Source organism: Sciurus carolinensis, chromosome 1 (assembly GCF_902686445.1).
Source record: "Sciurus carolinensis chromosome 1, mSciCar1.2, whole genome shotgun sequence".
In the NCBI taxonomy this organism is placed as follows: domain Eukaryota; kingdom Metazoa; phylum Chordata; class Mammalia; order Rodentia; family Sciuridae; genus Sciurus; species Sciurus carolinensis.
The window spans coordinates 190,691,637-190,705,796 of NC_062213.1; the positions used below are offsets into that span (position 1 = coordinate 190,691,637).

Genomic DNA, 14,160 nt, shown 5'->3' on the forward strand with positions numbered 1-14,160 from the left:
CACTGCACTACACGATCTTATTGTCACTTTATAGTAGGTCTTAGCATTTCATAGGATGAGTCTTTTGTCTTGTTCTTCAACATTATCTTAAATATTGTTGGCTTTTTGTCCTTCCTTACACATCTTAGAATCAGCTTGTCAAGTTCTACAAAACCCTGTTGGGATTTGATGGGAGGAAGTAGACTATAGTGACGAATTTGGCACTTGGAATTGATAATTTTATGATTCTGAGGTTTCCGGCTCTCAGCATCTCCCTTGAGAAGCAATGCAGTGTGAGCTGGGCCCTGAAGTCAGAGCTGGGATAGAATCTCAGCGCTGTGGATGGGGGGACGTGGAAATCACCACATGACTCTGAGCCTCAGTTTCTTCTACTGCAAAACAAGGACAATAAGAGTGCTCACTTCACTCCTGGTCATGAGGATTAAGTAAAGTAATGCATGAGAAGCCCTCTGCAAGGTGCTTAGTATGCAGTAGGTGCTCAGTGGGTGGAACCTGCTTATTGGTAATTATATCCCCCTTTGTTCCTCTCACCAAACTTGGTTGTTTCTGCTTCCTGGATGTTTTGCCAAGGATGCTCCTATCCCTGGAAAAAATCAGGGACCCAGGGCAGGTGAAAAGGTACACAGTTTCTTGCACCTTCTCAATATCTTCCCCCATATTGTCCTAGAAGCTCAGAACCCAGGGTTGCACTTCTGATTAGGGCTCAGTGAGGTATTGGGACTGATGGTTGCTCCTTGTTAGAGTAGGGCAGGGGAAGGCAGTAGAGGAACCCAACTCCTCGGGCCCTCTGCTTGCTGAAATCTTAGGTTATTAGTTTGGTCCAGATGGAAGGATATATAAAGAGGGGAGATAGTCTGGGCATGGAGGCACATGCCTAGAATCCAAGCAACCCGGGAGGCTGAGACAGGAGGATTACAATTTCGAGACCAGCCTCAGCAATTTAGTGAGGTCCTCAGCAACTTAGAGAGAACCTGTGTCAAAATAAAACATAAAAGGGTAGGGATATAACTCAGTGACAATCCCCAGGTTTAAAAAAAAAAAAAAGAAAAAGAAAAGGGGAGATCAAAGAAGTGACAGACAAGATAGAATGGAGACAGACAAAGATAGCCTCCTGGAAGAGATACATGGGAGAGGCCAGAGCCACATGGCAGTTATCCTGTTGTCCTCTAAACTCACTGGTGCCCCAAATCTTTCAGACAGTTCTAGGGGTTGGATAGGGGATGGCTGAGCTCACCTTGTAAGATCTTCCTGAAGACACTTGCTGGTCTTTCTCCACCTTCTTCCTCTCTCTGACCAGACAGAAGAGAGGCTGTGAGGGGAAGAGGACTGGTGGGAAAGGTACGCGTGGATACTCACCAGGCAGCTTGAGGGTTCCATCCCCTATAAGGAGTAGCAGCAGCAGCGGCCAGCAGCTGCCCATGTCTGTGCTGGTGGATGGCCCCAGAGGATGCTGGGAAGGAGTTCTGGCCTGAACAGGGGAATGGACAGATGGGCAGCAGCTCCAAGACAGTGAGACCCTGCTGGCTCTGGTGCCGCCTGTTCTCTGCCGAGCACACTGCACATCCCCAGTTGTCCAGAATCTTTCCCTGCAGGCCTCAGAGGGCTTTTCGTAACTGGAACCAATGCTGAAGGGAGGGCGATGAGGTAGTTTCCCATCAACTACTATCAGTGAACCTCTGGGGACTGTCATTCCAACAGGTGAAGATCCCCAAGGCCCCTAATTGTCAGCCTTCGCTGAACAATGGGGCAGAACGCTAGGCCGTTCGGACTTCCTCCCAGCCTAACACCAGGGCACCTGAGTCTTAAAGACATGACTGATTCCCTGGGTCTCCCACCTCCTGGCCTAAGAGACGACCATTTGAGAATCCAGGTCTCCTGCCCTCCAAGGACTACCAAAGCTTTCTTAATCCATTGCCTGGTTCAACAACCTGCTAGGGTCCAACAGTTTTTGGTCTGAAGATTCTAGATAGGCTTCGACAGGTCCCAAGTTCCCCGAGAGACTCACCTGACCCACAAAATCCTCCTGCTTTCTTCTAGCAAGACGCAGTGACTGCTTTCCCCCAGGAAGCCTGCCAGAACCCACATTTTAACCAGTCAGTCTCCATTGTCCAAGAATGGAGCTGGTTTTACCCACACAGCTTAGTCAATTGTGACCCCATCAGTTTAAGGTTCCCCAGAGTGAGGATCAGACAGGGAAAGAGAAGGTAGTACTAGTTCCTTTATCAGGCAGGGCTCCCAGGCTTGGAGTCCGGATCCACCCCTCACCAAAACTGAGAACCCTGTGGGCTGGGATTATATCTCTACCATTAAGTAAGAAATTTTCAGAGGGATGGATTTTTTTCCCACATTGCATTTGCAAGCCCCTGAGGGCATCAGACAAACAGGCTTTGAGGGGCAAAATCTATCTTCCCCATCAGACCTGGGGCAAGTACCCCAAGGGGGTAGAGCTGGGGGTACAAGTACTAGTTAGACACTGATTCCAACACAAAATTTATTGTCATTACACAGCACCCGGCCTCACTGGCCTTGGCAGGTGGCCCTTTCTCTTCTTGGTGCTTGGTCCATTCAGGCCGTATCCAGCTCTGGGCTGGAGCAGGGGGTCAGGAATACCCATCCTTAGGCCAAATCCTGGTTACCGTGGCCAGCAACCCCCCTTCCTCACTCATCTTTGCTGCTAGGGCTTCCACTCTCATCCAGAGTCCTTCTCCATCCTGGCTCCTCTGGACCTGCGACTCACAGGCACAAGCCCTGCGGAGGTTGCCACTGTCACAGCACCTGGCCTCTGCCCATGTGCAAGGAGAGGCTGGGCTCTTGCTAGGCTGTGCCACGCCGTGCTGGGGATGCAGGAAGCTGCAGTAGCTGGCTTGTGTGTGCTTGGCTCCCTCCTGCAGTCTCAGTAGTTGAACTTATGTTTGCTAAGCAGCATGTTTGTGCTAGATTCATAAACCTGTAAACCAAGCAGCCTTTTTGTCAGTCCCTACTCTCACCTGACAGACTCCTTTCCTCCCCACTTCTAGTCCCAACAGCTGCCCCACCCAGGCCTTTCAGGGAAGTCCTTCATAGATCTAACTCTAGCAGACTAGTACCCCCTCTGAGCTGGTGAACCCAGGCATTCACAAGACTTCAGGTCATTCTGTCCCAGTCAAATGGGGTGGAAGGCAGAGAAGGAAACTAAATTAGGCTAGTGTGTGCCCTTTTTCTGTCCAGAAGCTTCCTCTTTCAGGAGGATGCTACTCTTATGCACCCTAGACGGATCCGGGAGTCTTTTGCCCATAGGGCAGCTGAGCATCTGTCTCTAAGGAGCCGCTGAGCTGGTTCAACCCACACCAAGAAGAGGTAGACTTGTAGGCGGTAGAGAACTAATGGACTCCTAGGGTGGAGCCTAATGGGAGTGGGCGGAGCCTCTCCCTAGAAGGAAAGGGTAGGACTTAAACAGATCTGGGCAGTGACAGCTGGAGTGGGACGGAGTTTGGGGTGCGAGGACTGATTTTGGAACCTGGACAAATTTTGAACCCTTGACAAACGGGCCAGCGGCTGGGCTGGACTGGGCACCAGGCAGCACTGAGGTGGGGCGAGTAGGGATGGGGTGGGAGAGGGAAGGCGCACCTTTTCCCTGGTGATTAGCGCAGAGAGCAAGTCTTGCTTAGCCATATGTTGCATGTCCACAGAGGACCGGCTCTCCAGCGACACATTCAGCGACAAGCGCCTGTGCAGAAGCACCTCCTCCTGCTCCTGGTTGAAGCGAATGGAGCGCACCTCCTCTACGATCCTGGGGAGCGGGCAGTGCGTTAGGGAGGTTGGGGGAGGGGAAGAGCCCTTTCACCTCTTTCCTCGGTAGGTGCCCTTCGTTGTATCCCTCACCCCCCGCAGAGCAACCCTGGTAGAGACCCAGACCGTGATGTGTGAGATGGAAGGAACCTGAAGGTCAGGATTCCAGCTCCTCCAGCAACAGGCTGGGGGGACCCTGGGCAAGTCACAACCTCTCTGGGTCCCAGGATCCCCATTAGAAAATAGTAGGGGCCTGAGACCAGAAGAATCTGAGCTTCTGCCCAGCCCCTAATGGTGGGACTCTTGGTGACCCCAGGACTCCCAACCCCTACATGTTAAGCTCCTCTCGGATCTCCTTGTACTGCATCAGGTTCTCCTGTATCGCCTCAAGCACCAAGCAAAAGTTGTCGCATGTTTTTTCCGAGAGGTTTGACAGGGGGCCCCCCACAAGCGGTTCTTGGGGGACACCCGATTTCTCCAAGCGGGCTACTGCACAGTGCACAAGTGGCAGCTCATCACCCCAGTCTTCCTCCTTCTCTGCGCCTGTCTGGGGGAAGGAGGGATGGAGAACTCAGACCAAGGGAGGACCAGTTTCTTAGGACAGCAGGTTCTAAAGCCCCCATTTCAGCTCCAATCTTTTGTCCCCCTGCCACTGAGGACGGAACCCAGGGCATGGCAAGGGCTGAGCAAGCTGCTCCCGCTGAGCTCCACCTCCAACCTCAGCTCCATTTCACCCTGATCAGTCCTACTCAGCAGCTTCTCAAGCCCTGCCTGCTCTCAAGTCACAGCCCCGCCCTCAACCCTTCCAGAATGTTGTCACTGCCTTCTCCAATCTCAAGGAAGCTCCGCTCCTGAATGAATAGTACTGCCTTAACTGACCCGCATTGTTCAGTTACCCTCCCATTGGACAGAAGAAAAAAGTGAGGTTTAGATTAGTTAAATGCCCTAAGGCGACCCCACTGCTCCATTGTGGGTTGTCATAGAAACATAACATCCAGAAAATCCACTCCCCTTAGATGCCCGGGTTGGTGAGAGGGTGGTTCAGATGGAGGCGGCTGTCTTGCCTTTCTCGGGCCCTTGAGTGTGCAAGCACACGGACTTGAGCTCTAGTTGGGGCTTGTGCACAGCTCCCTCCCCGCATCCCACACACCTCACTAAAGATTATTCGATTCTCCTGCCCCTGCTCTCCTGTCTTCATCATCTGTTCCAGATTGGTGGTCACCACGACGACGAACAGGTTGATGCCAATGAAGGCACCGATGGTGATGAAGATGGCAAAGTAGATGGCAGCCCCAATCTCCATTGCGTACTCCCTCTTCTCCATCCTGGAGACGGCAGGCAGGGCCACGTTACCCCCCTGGCCCTTTGGGCCTCAGTTTCCTCATCTATGAAATGGGGAAATTATCCCAAGGCTCACTGGGACTTCTGCCTGCTTGGCTACTATTGCAAAGATCTAAATCTCTACTCCCAGTTGTCATGGCAGCTGCTCTTTACTGTGCTGCTAGACAGTGGGCCAGCTCTCAAACCGGCCCTGCAAGGTGATCAGGATATCAGCATTATCAAGTTTAATCTATTAGCTATACTATTATTCATGGTTTTTCTTACTATGAAAACGACTTCAAGTTCATTATAGAAAGATTGGAAGAAAAAAAAATCCCATCTGCTGAGTTACCCACTATTAATAGCTTGTTGTAAATCCCCCCTAAAATATAGTCCCCTGTATCAGATTCTATGCTAAGAGATTGATACAGATTCTCTCTACTGATCCTCACAGCAATCCATGACATAGTTAATATTGGATTGTAATCCCAATTCACAGGTGAGGAAACAGACTCAGAAGAGAGATGAAGTAACTTGCCCAAAGTCACGTGACTAGTATGGTAGAGCAAGAACTCAAAAGCCCAGTGTACAGCTTCACTGTGCAGTGTGTGATTCTTTTCCGCTACCTACAACCTAATGAACCATGACTGCAGAGGCTGTTTACCTACTAGGCTTCTACTTTCACCTGAAGGGGATAAAAATAAATCACTCATGGTGTGGTGGCGCATGCCTGTCATCCCAGCCACTCAGGAGGCTGAGGCAGAAGGATCACAAGTTTGAGGACAGCCTCCTTAATGAGGACTGGAAAGAAATAGGACTTAGATTTAAAAGAGAAAAAGTAAAGGACAGAACTCCAAAATAACCTAGGGCAGTAGGTTTAAAACTGAGTTCCCAGGAGTCCAGGCAGTTTGGTGGACTCTCATGGACTGGAGTTGTCTTGTCACCACAGACCTGCTCCCCAGTCCAAGGTCCAGCCGTCCTGCTGTTTAGCATGACAGGAGGAGTCCTCACAAAGAGGGTCAGGTGGCACTTTGAAAATGTGGAATTTCAAGGCCGACAAGGACCACAAACTCAGAGACCCCACCTGCAGGGATTTCCTTTTCCCCAGTTTCAAGCCTGGGTCACCCCCTTCCTGCTAGGCCGCCTCACCCAGCCCTGGAGGCCCTACTCTCATCGAGAGCCTTCCTCCCCACCCGATCTCCCTGCCTTTCTTGCCAGGCTGGGATGACAGCTGGAAGACCCCCCTGTACTCACTGAAAGTCACTGTAGATGTCCAGCCAGCCATCTTGGGTGATGCAGATGAAGAGAGTGTACAGGGCAACCCCCATGTTCCGGAAATGGTCGGGCACGAATGCACCGAAGAGTGTGACCCCAAACACTGAGAACACCTGCCGGAGAGACCAAGACCCCCCTAGCTCACCCTGGGGTCCTGGAGACAAGACATGCAAATAAATGCAAATTTTAAAAACTGCCAAGGGAATCACAGGGATTCAGACCCCTAGGCCTCTCTGCTGCAGGCACCCTGCTCTCCCCCGAGACCCAGGGACACTGTTCAGGGTGGGGAATGGCCAGGGTCGGGGAGGGCACTGACCAGCATAAAGAAGAGGATAAGGGCCATGACATTGGCCAGGTCAGGCAACGACTGCAGGATGACACGGATGATCCGGGCCAGGGGCTCCACCGCCATGCACACATGCACCAGCCGAAGCGCCCTGCAGCAGAACCTCTCAGGGGTGCCCCCTCAGTCCTTCCCAGACCTCTCCCTCTGCTCTGCCCCCCTACCAACTGCTCAGAGAGGCAGAGCTGAGCCCCAGCCATTAACAATCTCCCTTTTTTCATTCCTGAGTCCAGACAGGTGCTCCTCTCTTCAGAGGCCCCAGCTCACCTGAGCGTGTAGGTGATAGCAATGATATCAAGTTCTTTGATGAAGAACCCCATGAGCAAGATAAAGACGATAATGAAGTTCAGGATGTTCCAGCCGTCCTGCGGGTTGGGGGCACACTTCTCCTGAGTCTGCCCTCCCCACACCCTGAGGATGGGGAGCTCAGTGTTCCTCTCAGAGCAGGGCCAGTCAACTGCCATCCACTGCTGTCACCCTGCTGCCCCCCACCAAGCATGCCACAAAACACACATGCACTCACTATCCCATACGCGTGTCAAAAGCCGAGTGCAACCTCAGAGACTCACGGTGGAGCCTCACACACACACAGCTAGTGCCCAGCTGAGAGCCACCTGGCTAAAGAACTGCAGAAGACGGCCTTGCCCTACGGTTAGTGACCTGAAAACACTTGGGTGCTCCGGCCTTTGTGTGACACACGCTACAGTTAATACAAGGAAAGTAAATACTAACAAAAACATCAAGGATCACTGCTGCAGTAGGCAGGTGAGAGGTGAAATAGCACTCAAGGGACAAGGAAGGGGAACAGGCAAATTCTGTGAGCCCTTTGTCCAATATGACACCTACTCATATAGGAATGGGAAAAGCAGGGGAAGTTCACTTGTATGAAAAATTTGACCAATGATCCCACTTCTAGAAATCTGACCTGCAAGTTCTCCAGAATAGGTGCAAAATGGCATTTGTATAAAGCTAAAAATGTCCAAAGTGCCCATTGATTGGAGACTGAATGAATTACAGCACATTTATTTCATGGAGTACTATGTAGCCACAAAAAGTCAAATAAGAAAGATCTCTTGCAGGTAGATGCATGGAGTTGGAAAATATCATGCTAAGCAAAATAAGCTAATCCCCAAAAATCAAAGGCCAAATGTTTTCTCTGATATGTGGATGCTGATCCATAATGGAGGGTGGGGGACAGGGAGGCGGGAATTAATGGGGGAACTTTGGATTGGGCAGAGGGGAGTGAGGGGAGGAAAAAAGGCAGGGGGTGGGAAAGATGGTGGAATGAGATTGACATCATTAACCTAAGTACTTGTATGATGATCACATGAATGGTATGAACTCTACATCATGTACAACCAGAGAAATGAATAGTTGTGCTCCATTTGTGAACAATGAATTGAAACACACTCTGCTGTCATGTATAACTAATTAGAACAAATAAAAATTTTAAAAAAGAAAGATCTCCATGTAGGAATGTAGAAAGATTGTCAGAACAGTGCATAGTGGCACAGGCCTGTAATTCCAGGAACTCAGGAGGCTAAGGCAGGAGGTTGGCAAGTTCAAGGCCAGCGTGGGCAACTTAGCAAGACTCTGTCCCCTGCAAAAATTAAAAGGGTTGGGGGTGTAGCTCAGTGGTAGAGTGCTTGCCTAGCTTGTACAAGGCCCTGCACATTCAAGTACTGCAAAGAAAAAGAAGGAAGAAAAGATTGTCAGGATCTAGTAAGTGACCAAACTACAACATAGGACAGTGTTTACAGTATGATACTGTCAGGAAATGGAGGACTAAAAATATACACCCATTTGCTTATGATTGTAAAAATAACTACTGGGAGAATAAATAGGAGACTATAAATATAAGAAGATTACCTAGAAAGGGTGGGGGTGAGGGAACTGGAGTGGAAGCAAGAATTCTGTGTACCTTTCAATATAGTTTTAACCAATATGTATCTAGGTATCTGCATTAAATATACAAAAAGGAAAAAAAATTATTTATTTATTTATTTATTTATTTGATACTGGGGATTGAACCCAGGGGCACTTAACTACTGAACCACATCCTAAACCCTTTTTATGTTTTATTTTGAAACAGGGTCTCACTAAGTTGCTTAACGCCTCGCTAAGTTGCAGAGTCTGGCCTTGAACTTGGGATTCTCCTGTCTCAACCTCCTGAGTCACTGGTATTACAAGTGTGCGCCACCATGCCAATTTTTCCTAACCTCTTAGAGTTTGTGCCTACACATACACATTTTCAGACAGGCAGACACAAGCCCACCTGTCTATAAACCCATTCTTTTGTCCATCCATTATTAAGTTCCTACTATATTCCATATCCTGAACCATTTCCTGAGGATGCAAGGTTTCTGCCCTGCAGGGCTCACAGACCATTTAGAGGGAAATAGACAGACAGCAAATCTCAACTCCATGTGAGATAGATAAGTACACAGTATCATGGGGACAGAGCAGCACCTGGTCTAGCCTGGAAGAGATGGGAAGATTCCCCACAATGAGAAGACATCCCAGTAGATGTGCAAGTAGAAGTAAAGCAAGCAAAGAGGGAAAATTGGAAGAGCACATTGTGACATATGAAAATTATATGAAATTCAAATCGCAGTGTCTCTAAATAAAGTTTTATTGGAATACAGCTAGGCACGGTGGCATACACCTGTAGTCTCAGCTACTCAGGAGGCTGAGGAAGGAGGATCACATGGGCCCAGGAGTTTGAGGCCAGCCTAGGCAACACAGCAAGACCCCATCTCAAAAAACAAACAAGAGTGGGGCGTGTTGGTGCACACCTGTAATCCCAGTGACTGCAAGTTCAAGTCCAACCTCAGCAACTTAGCTAGACCCTGTCTCAAAATAAAACATAAAAAGGGCTGAAAATGTAGCTCAGTGTTAGAGTACCCTTGGGTTCAATCGCAAATAAATAAATAAATAAATAATAAATAAATAAATATCAAATAAATAAAGAAGGATTCCTGCCCCTGCCAAAAAAAGTTGCATTGGGATATAGACATGCTCAGTCAGTTCTGTACTGTCTCTGCTTTTGTGCTAACCAACAGAGGTCAGAAACCGTAGAGGCTGTGAAGCTTGAAATATCTGTGCATTACAGACGTTTGCTGACCCCTACTCTGGAGCCCTGACAATTAAGGTAGATCCTCTCAACCCCATTTCTCAGATGTAGAAATCAAACTTTGCCCAACTAAAGAGATGGGGGAGGCTGGAACAGGGATGAGAACTGGAACCCAATTTATCATGTTGCATCACAGGCATTCAAAAACCTCTCTCTCTCTCTCTCTCTCTCTCTCTCTCTCTCTCTCTCTCTCTCTCCACACACAGACACACATGCCCCTCGGTTTGCAGGGCAGGGACTGGAGAGGGTGTAGCCCTCAGAAAGGAGAAGGAGTGAACAGAGAGGTCCCAAGATCTCACCTTCCAGAAAATCCAAAAGCCATTGAGCCAGCCAAGGAGAACCTCACAGACAAGGATGGTCAGCACAATGTCATCTATGGTAGAGAACAACTGATAGTGTCTCTACACGGAAGACGGAGAGAAAGAGAGGGGCAGAGGTGTTAGTGAATAGCGCCTGCGGGAGGCCAGGGAGAAGGACATCTGGCAGGGTGAGGAGACCCGTATCCCTGCCGCTTCTCAACTCCTCTGCCTTCTGTCCTGCCCTGGAGAACGCGCTCTGTGTTCGTGCCAGGCACTGGCTAAGACCATTCTCGCATTGTTCCACGTGCCCATCAACCCCGTCCTGCAGAGTAGCTTCCATTCCCATCCCACCGGTGGGGAATCAGAGGGGTGCCTGTGTCACACAGCTTGTTGACTGTTGTCCCCTCTAGGCCTTTGCCCCTAACCTCTAGAGTAGGGTGTTTGGGAAAGGGAGGTCGGGGAGAGACCCAGCTAGCGCTAGGAATGGGAGGCATAGGACCGAGCCCTGAGATTGGAGGACACAGCCCCAGGGCCCTTCTCTGCCTATCTCTACCATTCCCACGGTTCCAGTGTCTCAAGTCCCCCAGGTCGGGCCTGACCAAACTCCTGGTGTCTCCTGACTGTGGATCCAGGACAGGTACCTTGGGTGGATGAATCAGTGGGCAGGTAACTAGGATCTGTTCAAAAGACCCAACTCACCTCGATCCTACTCCAGCTTCTCTAGAGCTGTGACCCCCAACTAACCGCCCACAGCCCCCTAACTTCACACTGGCATCACCAAAGTCACCTCATGGCCTCCCTCTCTTTATCCCAATGGCCAACTAGACTGCGTGCCCTGAGGCTCGCTGCCACACATGGGGGCCTCCCTGCTCTCTCTGCCCCTCTCTCCTCTCTCTTTTTTCCCCCTCTCCAACTCTATTTCATTCTTTATCAAAATGGTGGTGGCATCTGCACTCTGAATTCATTTCCTGAGCCCTGAATGGTTCCTGACCTGTCCTCTGCTCTCCTCATTCTGCAAACTTTGCCGTTGAGTTTCTGCCTCTGACACATGAGAGTTGACGCTGGTATAGGTCAGGAGAGTTAACCCCAGGTGCTCCTCGTCCTCTTCTCCCCACGGCTGGCCCTGTTGCCTGCTCCCCTGAACCTCACTCTCCTTCCCACCCCACACCCCTCAACAATCTCAATCCCACTCCTTCAGCTTCCTGGTGGACCCCACTGACAGCCCTCTGTGTTAGATATTACGTGGACACCTCGGGTACCACACTGACCTCCACATGTTCCCCAAACCTACTTTTCCTCTCATTCCTACACCCAGACACACAGCACCGGCCATGACACTGTTGCTGAAGCCAGAAGCTTACCTTCCTGCCTTCCCTTTGATGAGACGGCGACATGTTAATACCAGGTAACATGTAATAAGTGCTCACTAATGTTAGAGACCAGTATCGTGGATCAGGAAGCTCTGTGGATTCAGCTCCCAGAGAGTTTCTAAAGGCATCTGACTTCTTTTCACCCCCTGCCATCACCTGGTCCAAGTCCCGCCATCTTTCACATGGAGCTCTGCCACAGGGTCCTGCCTGGCCCTTCTCCCCACTTTCTTGCTCCCCTCCCCACACTGTGGCCGCCGTTGCAAGTTTTGTAAAGCAGGAATCTGATCATTTCACTTCAGAGCTTTAAATCCTTCCCTGGCATTCCAGTGGCATCTTCCTTCACCTAACAACAAACCTGCGTGATTTGGCCACTGACACCTCTCTGAACTCAGCTGACACCACCGCATGGGACATGTTGATTTCTTTCATTTACTTATTTTTGCAGCGTGTGGGGTGGAACAGAGAGTCTGATGTGTGCTACACAGGAGCTGCACCACTGAGCCATACCCCCAGCCTAACACACTAATTTTCAATAGCACAATACAGATGTGTATACTCTGTAAGAAATTAAAATGTCAAGGATAAATGCAAAGTCATACTGAACTTCAAGGTGGGCAAATAGAACTCTCCCACTTGCTGCCTCTTTTGCCTAAAAGGCTCTTTCCCATCTCCCAATCTCTGTGCAGTACCAGTGATCAAGCTCAAAGCTTCCCGCATGCTGGGTAAATACTCTACCACAGAATCACATCCACGGCCCTTATTTTTTATTTTGAGACAGGATCTCACTAAGTTGCAGAGTCTGGTCTTGAACTTGTGATCCTCCTGCCTCAGCATCCAGAGTTACCATGCCTGGCTCCCATACTCCCTTTGCCCGGCCAACTCCTACTCATTGTCTCCTGTCAGTTTGAGGGTCATCTGATAAAGGAGGCCTTCCCTGACCGCCCAGATCAGGTCGGATGGTCTTCTTTGAGCTTCTACGTACTCTGTGGTACTCAGGTGTTTGTGCCTGTCTGAGACAGGAACTGGGTTTCGTGTGCTTTCGGCTAGAACCTTGGCACTGAGCGGTCAGTGCCTGGCCCAGAAGGATCTCCCTTAGTGACTGTCAAGATTGGACACTGTTCCTCACCAGGTGCCCATCTGCCTGCCTCTGCCCACACGATTCTTCTCCTGCCCATCTACAAATCCAACGCATTTCTCAAAGTTGGTCTTCAGAGAGTCCTCCACCGTCAAACTTCCCTGACCTTCAGATCCCCAGAAGGTCAGAGCTGACAGACCCTGAAAAGTCTCCAATACAACCATCAGAGAGGGATGAGGAACCTGTGGCCCAAGAAGGACGTACCTTGCCCCAGGCCCCCATGAGAGCCGGTGGGGGCAGAGATCAAGACAGGGACCCACCTGACCAAGGACAAAGTTGGTGCGGAGAGCGATGGTGATGGCGTTGACCACCAACAGCAAGGCCAGCAGCAGCTGGAAGGCTGGGTGTCGCAGGAGCTGCTTGATGTACATGCGAGTGATGAACTCCTGCATGTCCCACGCATCCTGGGAGGAGGCAGAGACCTTCCTTCAGGCAGGTGTCACCACAGCTTTGCCTGAGATCGTGGAATGCGGGCATTGGGGTGGAGGTCATGACCTAAATGACCTAAAACAGGGTCACTGTTGGGGGATATTTGTGTGGCTCATGGCACGAGAGTCTCTACTGGGGTCCCTGCTGTGTAAGGGGGCATTATAGGTAGAGAAGGGCCTGGTCTGTCCATGAGCAGCTATAGAAAGGGCCTGTGGGATGAGGGTCGCCGAAGGCCCCAGGCCCAGCCCTGCCTTACCTTTTTACTTGTGATGTCCCTGCGGTTGATGAGCACTTGCTCCTCATGCCGTATGAAGGGGTCATGTGTGGTCCTCTGCAGGAGAGAGGAGAGGGCCCTCAGTGCAGCCACTGCCCCTGCCCAGCCCAGGAAGCCGGCTCAGCGATAGGGCCAGGCAGGGGCCCCGTACCACAAATTTCAAATGTTTGACGTTGGTGGTGTCTGTCCATTGCTGCCACCAGGTCTTTTGGTTCTCGGCCATCTTCACTCTGTCCACATCTACTTCTCCTCTTCCAAGAAATGTCACTCCGGGCAGTCTTGCTCCCCCTCGTGGTGAGATCACAGAGGCAGCTGTGACCTGCAGTGTTCTGCATTCTACGAAGGCATTCCAACTCCAGAGCTCCTCCCACTGCCCCCGGCTGTTCCCTACAACGGAGTCAGGGATGCCTGGCCACTGATGGGAGTGGGTAAGGTCTCCTGTGCTGCCTGTGGAGTCCAGGGACAGGTCCCTGCTCTGCATTCACACGCGGAAGGCGAGGCTGGGCTAGGAAGTGGAGCGGAGGTTCCGTGCCAGGATCTTCCCCAGGGCAGACCTCCGCCTGCACACCCTACTCTCCAGCTACCTCTCCCACCCCCGAGCTCCAGGGCTGCCCACCTGCCCTTCATGCAGGGTATGTTTCCCCATGTACCAAGTAGACATTACCCTTCTATCCTCCTGGGGATGGGTGGGGACCTCTTCTGGCATCCAAGGGCTGAGGATGAATGGACGTGAGTAGGAGCCCGTCACCCTGAAGGGCAGGAGCTTTGGGTACAGAGCCCAGGCCAGCGGGCTGTGTGTGTGTGGGGGGGGTTG

General features: G+C 50.8%; 1 protein-coding gene across 1 annotated transcript; it reads right to left on the minus strand.

Moving 5' to 3' along the window:
- Positions 1–1,381: 1,381 nt before the first annotated feature.
- Catsper4 (cation channel sperm associated 4) lies at positions 1,382–13,569 on the minus strand. Its single transcript, XM_047538152.1, has 12 exons — positions 13,498–13,569; positions 13,329–13,403; positions 12,904–13,047; positions 10,139–10,240; positions 6,974–7,071; positions 6,680–6,800; positions 6,343–6,476; positions 4,919–5,093; positions 4,101–4,315; positions 3,607–3,769; positions 2,006–2,947; positions 1,382–1,468 (listed from the first exon to the last, which is right to left on the minus strand). The coding sequence occupies exons 1-11, from the start codon at positions 13,567–13,569 to the stop codon at positions 2,894–2,896; spliced, it is 1,353 nt and encodes a 450-aa protein (XP_047394108.1). The 3' UTR covers positions 1,382–1,468; positions 2,006–2,893.
- Between the last annotated feature and the right edge of the window lie 591 nt (positions 13,570–14,160).

Coding starts and splice junctions, on each gene's coding strand:
- Catsper4 (XM_047538152.1), bottom strand. CDS start 13,569: ATGGCCGAGAACCAAAAGACCTGGTGGCAGCAATGGACAGACACCACC. Junction 13,404..13,497: donor TCAAACATTTGAAATTTGTG/GTACGGGGCCCC, acceptor TCTCTCCTGCAG/AGGACCACACATGACCCCTT. Junction 5,094..6,342: donor GACATCTACAGTGACTTTCA/GTGAGTACAGGG, acceptor TGCCGTCTCCAG/GATGGAGAAGAGGGAGTACG.